Source organism: Rutidosis leptorrhynchoides, unplaced genomic scaffold (genome assembly GCF_046630445.1).
Source record: "Rutidosis leptorrhynchoides isolate AG116_Rl617_1_P2 unplaced genomic scaffold, CSIRO_AGI_Rlap_v1 contig120, whole genome shotgun sequence".
Taxonomy (NCBI): domain Eukaryota; kingdom Viridiplantae; phylum Streptophyta; class Magnoliopsida; order Asterales; family Asteraceae; genus Rutidosis; species Rutidosis leptorrhynchoides.
In genome coordinates this window covers 57379-66798 of record NW_027266375.1, presented here as the reverse complement: position 1 = coordinate 66798, position 9420 = coordinate 57379, and the positions used below count along the sequence as shown (strand labels likewise).

At 40.0% G+C, this 9420-nt stretch overlaps 1 protein-coding gene across 1 annotated transcript; it reads left to right on the top strand.

Annotated features, from left to right (window-relative positions):
• The first annotated feature begins 4421 nt into the window (after positions 1-4421).
• LOC139881154 (protein SIEVE ELEMENT OCCLUSION B-like) lies at positions 4422-6355 on the top strand. The gene is made up of 5 exons (XM_071865670.1): positions 4422-4681; positions 4768-4861; positions 4973-5101; positions 5206-5679; positions 5816-6355. Exons 1-5 carry the CDS (start codon positions 4422-4424, stop codon positions 6353-6355), a joined length of 1497 nt encoding a protein of 498 aa, XP_071721771.1.
• Positions 6356-9420: the final 3065 nt, after the last annotated feature.

Sequence of the window (9420 nt, the reverse complement as noted above, 5' to 3'; positions counted from 1 at the left end):
ATTATGTCAATGAGAACAGTTAAAATCTATCTACATGGATGACATAATGTAAACAGTATTAACATGAAACTCATGTAACTTAAGTGAAATAAAAAATATATTATTTTAGCTAAAAAAATTATCTAGCGGAATCTTGAGGGAGGGTAAATATCACATTTGGGGTCTTTTATGTTACAAGAAAAAGTTTAAGGTAAATATGTTGTAATAGACATAATTTAAATGTTTTATTTTCCTTGACTTTTTCTCTTGTTACATACACATATATACATATAGGTATGTCAATTTAACTTATGTCCTTTAGTTTGAGAGAAAATATTATGTGTACAAGGTGCGTGGGTGCAACAAATAAGAAGGGGCGTGAGCTTGTGACACATGTCTAAATAGATCCCAAATTCAGAGATATTAAAATTCAGCGGGCACTCTAGTCTATTCTTACATCGGAGAGAGAGAGAGAGAGTAGATACCCGTTAAATGAAAAAATCTCCGATATTTGAGCCCTATTTGGACACGTGTCACAAGCACATCCCTACTTATTTGTTACGTTGACGTATTTTGTGCACGCAATATTTTCTCCATCCTATTCATTCCTATTAGTAGTGGAGCCCAAGGATATGACAACCTTAAAATTAAAAAAAGGAGAAAAACAAGAAGCGAAAAATATCAGGAATTGTGTTGATTGCCCCGCGAGCCCCACAATTGACTCCGATTGCCCTTGCGTGAGAAAATGGAGAGAGACTGTTGAGGAAGGATCCATGGATTGGATTAGAAAATTTCGATGACAACATTTAAAAATATATAATCTGGAAATTATATTATGAAATCGGTGTGAGTTTATGGATATGGAGAGAATATGCTTTTTCTTTTTTAAAAGATACAATTGAAAATCCTAAAACTTTTCCTATTGACATCAATATTCCAAATTTTTGTTTGGTATCACAAATATGCCAAAACTTATAGTAGAATGATATATACCTACCGTCTTCTATCAAAAACCATAAACTTTTACAATTGTGACATTGATACAATTGCCCTAGATTTGGTGAGTGCAATGAGGGTGAGTGAGGGACCTAATGCAATGCACTCATTGTGGCCTGTGAGGACTTGCGACGCCTTCATTGGCCATTGATGAGGGCTCCTAGGGCTTCACCACCACATTAACCTTTATTTTGGTCGGCGTCCATCATTTCTATGTAAAAAGAGGAAAATAAAGAAATTAAAAATTAATAAAATTTCAAAAAAAATTATTATAAAATTATCCAGATTAGTGCTGGCTGCCTCAAGTAGGATGGTGGGTGTTGAGTGAGCCACCACATTAGTGATATTTGACCAAAATTAGTCGGATGAACTAAATTGATAATTTGTTATTTTGGATTAGTTTGGAAAATCCTTAAAAGTTTTATAACTAAATTAATACAATTTAAAAGTTTAGGAATGAATCGATAAATTGTCAAAATATTTAAAATCAAATTGATAAAATTAAAAGATTAAGAATTAAATTGATTATCATATAATAAATTAATGACTTCCACGATAATTTTCTTGGTATATCTCTCTCCATTGAAACACGTGCAATACTAGAAGATTCTAAACGATGCGAAGATAAGCTTCAGGACCACAAGATAATGCATCACCCGATTACCCATTCCCGTCCCCACGACAATCGAACAAGTATCTCACATGCCTCCTCGTTCCTGTCCTCCACTCCAACCGCTATAAATTGAGTGCCCAAGCAGGCAACTTTCATCACGCAAAAGCCTCAGCTTCTCTCCCCCGCATCCCTCCTCTTCCTCTCGAAACCCTAGCTTTTTCTACCCCTCCTGCGTTCTTCTCTCTTCCATTGACATGGCGGGCCGGCTCATCTCGGCGGTCTTCGGCGGCTCTCAGCGAGCCAAGCAGCCCGACCAGGGACTCCTGAACAGCCTGGTTTCCGTCTTTGACGACAACAACTTCATGAAGGAGATGGTCAACACTCACGCCCCCGACGAGGGCGACGTCGACGTTCATACCCTCTTCGCCCTCGTCGAGAACACCCTCAAGGGCTCTACCGCCATTGTCGACAATGTGGTTAACCCGAACAAGGTAAAGAGAAAAAAATGTTGTTGGTCGGGTCGGGTCACATTATATGAAAATGTTGAATCAGAAACTTGGGCCCCGCGAGAATTAATTGAAACCGATCACATTTTCCAATATATAATCAGCACACGGAGACGAAACATCAAAGCTAGTTTGGATTTTTTTTTTCCAAAATTATCGTGATTTAATTAAGTTAAAAAATTCAATTTTACCTAAACGTTACTTACCTTGACCCCACAGGCCTGTCCTTATCCTATCAAGTTGATTCAAAAAAGTCTTATATCTATTAAATGCGTGTCATTCAATTATAAGTTTTCAAATGATGTCAATTAAATTCTAAATTTTTGAGAATTTCAGCTAGAAATTACCAATATGGATTCTGATTGTCTTATATGATATGGATGACACTAGGTGTGCAATTATATATATATATATTTTAAATTGTGAATTTTTATATATTTTTTCTTTTGTTTTATTTTCCTTCTTCCTCTTCCTCAGCTAGTACCGTAGAAAAAATTCTTATAACTTTCGCAACTTGAGATATATCTTTTTTCTATTTTAAAATTCTTTGGTTTTGGTGCAAAAGGTGCACTGTTTTTCTTTATGTATAGAGTAAAAATGCAAATGGAATATCAAGTACAGTATCTTTGTTATGGAAAGAAAAAGTACATGAGGTTGAGGTGGACGGATCCCTTGTGATTTTGATAGGTGAGATTGGGTCACGACGAAGTAATTTAAAGATTTGCTTTAAATCCAAAGTACGGTATCCTTGTTATTGGAAGCAAACGTACATGAGGTGGAGGTGGACGGATCGCTTTTGATTTTTTTAGCGGTGAGAAATAAATCTATAAAATTGTTTGTGTTAGTACGATATATGGATTTTCTGAGTTACCAAAATAAATAAATAAATAAATAAATCCATAAGACTACCACGTTGCACCTGAGCATTCATTCAGTGATGTGAGGCTCCATTTAAATGATTTCGTCCGACCAATCCCCGTACAGTAATTGAATTCGCAGCTAACCAGGTTGGATCTGTGCAGGCAAGCTCGACACCAGCTGCGATCCCAGAATTTAAGCCTGCGAAGGAGGGTTTCACTCCCCCACTATCGACAATTAGCGAAGTACTTGCCAGGTAATGTATAGTGAAAGTGTTATTCACTTTCAATAATCGCTTTTATTGTTCTCTGACATTAGAAATGCCCCTCGATTATTTGTCTTCACGCCTCACACATCGAACCATAATCGGGTGCTCGAAGAGTACGGTTTGGTGTAGGATTTGGTATTGCTACGATGAACTTAAGCTATATAGTCGATAATTTGATTTAGAATGAGATAGCCAGTTGTTTTAGGTCCCAAAGAAAAGAAAAGTAATCAAATCATTCGCTTAAAGGATTTTAAATAGCAATTACCCGATGAACTTTCTTTCTTTATTTTTTTATACCAAAATTCAGATTAAATGTGGATATGGTATTGGAAAATTTAACGGACCTGACATCAATCTGTCTTTTTCCTATTTTTATGCATATGTGTGCCCACCACTTTTTCGTATTTGATTCTTAACCTTAAAAGAGCTACTTTGAGCAGGTCCGGTTTAAAACCCCGAGCGAAGTGTGAGTGGCTTCGTATAGGCAATTTTGGTTGCATTTATTCAGTAAATTAAAATTGTCCGAAATATGATCATTATGTTCTTGTATCTTCCATTAGAAAACTAGGGTTTTTTTTTTTTTTTCATTGCGAAAGAGAAGTATAGAGTATTGTTAATTGTGAAACATTTATCATCGACTCATTAGTTTGAATGTAAAAAAACTTAAAATTAGGGAAATATTTTTCCAATTCTAATTTTTCTACAAATAAAATGGGGTTGTTCTTCGAGAATGGGAGAACCGGTAATTATCAATTAATGGTCAATAGGTTAAGTAGATTAAGGTTAAGCTTTCATGTGGTGTGTTAGGCATAACCAGTTTATTTGCACCATTATATTATAAACAGGTGAAACATCTACTAAATTTTTGTGGGCTTTATTGAAAATCCAGCGTGATATATTAGATCTAAACTTATCTACTAAATGGTGAATATCACCCTATTCGGCACAAATTAAAGCACCATGATGAACAACTTTAAAAGTTTCTAATATTTATCGAACACATTCACAATCGTTTTGACAGATTACTTGCAAAGCCTTGGACACCAAGAATGTGCGCGAAACGATGTCCTCGATTTTCCACGAGCTATCGAGCTACTCATTGGTCGCTAAGGCCGTGGTCACACTGTCATCCTTGGGGCTGTACTACGGCGACTTCTGGCGGCTCGCTCAGATCGAGCCCTCAGACAAGCTCGCGTAGTCCATGGCCGTATTGAAGGGGTTACCTGCAATCACAAAGCCGGTCGAGCCGCAGAAGATCCAAGTGTTCGGAGTGCTCAACGACTTGATCAAGACCACGCTCGAAATGACTCAGTGCATCGTGGAGTTTGACCACGATAGCAAGGATGTCCCGGAGTTAGCCAAGGTCATCGACATTCCTTCCAGCGTTTATCAGATCATCATCACCGTCCTTGGTTGCTCGATCCAGTTCACTGCCCTTATTACGACTACCCCAGTCGATGAGTATGCTTCTTGTGCTTTCGCTGCTTGTCGAATTTAGTGAAAAACTCGTCTTCCTAATGAATGGTCATTTGATTTCTTGATCTTAGGTCAAAGGGACGAGATCTGCCTGCATTCGCTCGCAAAGTGAACATGATTCACCACAGCATCAAGAGGCAGCTGGAGGATTTTAGGGAAAAAAGGGTGAGTTACGAGATCCGCAATCAAATCAAATAGGATCAGAGAACTTCAATTTTGAATACTCATGAAAACGGACTGACGGAATCTGATGGAAGAATGTTTATTAATCCAGAGGAGATTAGAGAGTACCAGAGGCTGCAGCGGCTTTTTACTGCACCTACGGACAATGTGGAGCTCATTAAGGCGCTGTTTCACACCAAGGACGATCCTCAGCCGCTTTACATTGGCTCCAAGAAGACCACGGTTAGCCTTTAATTAAACACCTAACTTCGATTTCATCAGGAATGCTTTTGTTTCCAATTTAAGGAGTGAGATTGATCATGTCTGGTTTACGTATGGGTCGACAGGATAAGATTGAATACCTCAGAAGGAAGAATGTGTTGCTGCTCATCTCTGACCTGAAGCTATCCTCCCATGACCTCTCGATCCTGGTGAAAATCTATAATGAGCCCAAGTTCCACGAGAATCACGAGATCCTATGGATCCCGGTTGTGGACCAAGATAGCGAGGACCTGCCCAACGTTTTCGAGAACCTGCAGTCGCAGATGCCGTGGTGCTCGACACACCACCCGACACTGATAAACAAGGTGGCCATCAGGATCATCAAGGAGAAGTGGCACTTTAGGAACGAGCCCATCGTGGTGGTGTTGGATCCGCAAGGGAAGGTCGAGTCCCAGAACGCAATGAGCATGATAAGGATGTGGGGGTTTAATGCATTTCCTTTCACGGATGGTGTGGTGGTGACCCTTTGGAGGAGGCGTGACATCAGCTGGTTCGAGCTCCTTGTGAACGACTCCATTGCCCCTAACGTGCAAGAGGCGGTAAGTGAACTAACACAGGCATGGTGAATTTCAATGTCTCTGTCACAAAAGCGTCATCCAAATAACCCAAAAGAACAATTTAAACTGCTCAAAATTAAATGAGTTACATGATGATTTTGTGATATCGAACAATCAGATCAAATCGGAGAAGCTCATTTTCTTGTACGGAGGCGAAGACACAAAGGAAGTGCACGAGGTAGAAGTGCACTTGAAGAAGATCTCCGACGACGGGAACTCCATTGTGGCCTATAACGTTGGGAAGATTCAGCTCTTCTGGACTCGCCTCGAAAGCTGCATGTTCTCCATGTTGCAGGGGAAAGCGGACATCCTCGACCCTCTGCTGCAAGACATCCTCAAGCTCTACACCAACTTCAAGAAGGACGGCGGGTTCGCCCTCCTCACGAAGGGGACCCGTGTGGTGATCAACACGCCCTTGGCCTCCTCGTCAAAGGTGCTGGCCCAATACGATACCTGGAAGAAGCAAGTGAACGTGGATGGCAAGACCTTTGACGTCGCGCTCAAGGAGCACCACGACAAGGTGGTGGCTCCCCAAACGTGCCACCACTTCTACATCCCGAACATGGTCGGGTACGTGCCCGAGAATGTGAAATGCCCGGTTTGCCCCCGGGTGATGAAGAACATTGTGAAGTTTGAGTGCTGCCATGGTGCACATTAGTGTACAGCACTGGCTTAAAGGTTTGAAGCCTGTCCTGTCAATAATAGGCATTGTGAATTGGAGAGAGTAGGAGCTTTTGATATGTGTGTTGACGATGTTGTTGGCCCCAAAGAGTGTGTTGTGATGAGACAAACAATGTGCAATCTTGTTGCTCGGGATCTCTCTTTATGTACCGGGAGAATGTGTAATTTGCGTATGCTTAATTATGAGTAAGTTATGTATGAACGTGTCACGTATTTCCTTATTAAAGTATCGCACGTCTCTTATTTACTTGCATATGCAGTTTTCCTCTATTTATTAGTTTAAATTTTTGGGTTGTATATTTTAATATGGTATCGAAAATAGTTTACCTTAGTTTATTTCTATGTCTGATTTCTATTCATCAAATTATGCATATTATTTCTAGTCCAGCTGACACGTTAAAAGGGTGTTAAAGAATCTTACATCCCTTGTTTATAGAGCTTATACATACTTTATAAAGATGCGACCTCCCTCTATCGGCTAACTTTAGCTAATCAGTTGGATATTCTAACACCTTTTTCTCTCTTTAATTGCAACCCCTGTAGTGGTTGAGACACCAGACGGCCACGGATTCCACGGTGGTTCAGGTCCATGACACTTGATCACGAGACAAATAAAGGACAGAGGGGGCATGGGGTGTCACGTTTGTTAGCATCAAATGGACAATCAGTCCAAGAATGGCTGGGGTCCCGTGGCACTTGATAACGAACCAAATGGAGAGACAGAGGCCACCCGAGATAGCTCGATAGCGCTGGCAATTGGGTCTCAATGCAACAACCAGTGGCGCGAAGATGACTCTCTCTCTCTCTCTCTGCAACCCTAATAGCGATTGCGACACTAATTGATTACAAATCAATTAGGGAGACAGATGCTACAAGGGGTGACTGGACCTAAAGAAGGGGGTTTTATAGAACATAAAAAGTATAGAGTATGTTGGGATTAGACCTAAAATTGGACATTTTCCATGAGAAAAATATTATGATAAAATTAGATGTGGATTTAAATTTGAGGATTTTTTAGAGTACTAAGTCCATTATGATGTGAAATTCTTTTCAGTTAACACCCTCATACATGCACTTAAACAAATCTCCCTCACACATGACCTATGTTAGGCTCACTCCCTCTTAATCTAGGTATCATTCCATATCAATATTATCTCAACTCAAATCTTCACTTTGCCCGGCCAAGTTATGGCCAATGTTGGTGAGGGATAATATCTGCCCTTTAGACTCTACCTTAATCATCTTGACCCAACCAAGCTTTTGTCGGAAAGTCGAGAGAAACCATCCTTCATCTTGATATTGGAGTCACATTTGAGATTATTATTATTTTTGATATATTTATCGAATGCATGTCGACAATGGGGGCTTACCAATCAGTCATTAGCTTTTATACCACTTATTAGGTTGATGCAGAAGATGCCTAATACCTTTAGTAGAAAAAATCACTAAAAGGGAGGTCAAGTTGGAACCACATTAATCTAATTACATTCAATTTCACTTAAAAGCTTGAATCACTAAGACATGATCAAACCGAGATATATTAGTTACTCAACTTTACTCCACATTTGAATGTTATATTTCTTTTTGCTTAATACTCATATGCGCATGTTAACAATAAACTCGAACCTTCTCCTAATAAAAATGTGGGAATAGATTTCAATGTGCTTCTTCCCAGCAGAAAAGGAGAGATTTTGTTAAGGTCTAGAGTTGAAGCCATCCAAAAGGGAAACGAAGCAAGTAGCGGAATCATTGATTTTCTTCACGAAATTGAAATCCTCATTCTCCTATTTCATAAGTGATACATTAAGAACAAGTCTGCCGAATCAACGTGACTAGCTCGTAGACTTGATAGAAAAAGGTGATGTTTACAGAGAGGCCCAAAGCACGCTAAAAAAGAGGTCTCGATGGTGTCATCTTCTGTAGAACCAAGCATTTATATGGAGAAAAGTATAAAAAAAAGTCTTAAACATATTTTAATGGTATTAATTCAATCTTAAACCTTTCAATTGGACTAATTTATTTTTAATTGTTTCACATTGGTACTAATTGAGTCCATTCGGCCAATTATAATGGAAATTATTGACTTAGACATTGATCCTCCTATGTGGCACAATCGGCATTGACGTAGATATTTTTATATAATTTTTAATTATTTTTTGAAAATTTTATTTTTTTATTGATTTTTCCTTTTTTTCTTTTTTTTCCTTCTCTTTTGCTTCTTGTCTTCCCCCCCCCCCTTTTTTCCTCTTTCTTCCTAATTTTCCTCCACCCGCCTTCGATTGATGGAGGTCGTCGACTGCTAGCAAGGGTGAGGGCCGGGACGTCCTCACTGGCCACAGGTGAGACCAACCTTCACCAGCCTTTGGCGAGGGGACCCTTGTCTAGCCCTTGCTAGAGGGCAGCGAAGGTCAATGAGTGCTAGGAAGCCCTCATTGTCCTCTTGCCTCTGGCGAGGGGCCAACTTCGCCTGGATGAGGCCCCTTGCCAATGCTAAAGGCCAATGAGGGTTGGTTGAGATACCCTTGCCCGCCTTGCCAAAGGTCGACGAGGGTGTCTCATCCCTCACTCTCATAGGCAGAATGTGATGTCCCCAACAAGTCATAGCTATTGTAAAACTACTAACACAATTATCTTTATGTTTCACTTTTTTCTTAAGCATGCGAAAGCGTAAGGGATTAAAGTAATTTTGGGGTCCACGTGGCTTCTATGAACGAGACAACTTCATTTCTTATTTATTTATATATATTTGTCGGGCGTTAGGCTGGTTACACTGGGGAATTTCAAAAGGTCAATACTATTGACTTTATCATACTGTGCGTCGATCACCCCTCCCAACCTAGATGTACATGTGGTTTCCTAAACCCTAGCCCCTGCTTCTGTAAAAAGTCTTCCTAACTCCAAAAACCAGCTTCCCTCCTACCTCGCTCTTACACAGAGGGGTTGCCTCCATCTTTGAACTCGTCGACCAACAGTGGGAGTGGATCCACTGTGAGCCCATTGACATTGGCATACATCCCGATGAAACCGAGCATGACCTACTCC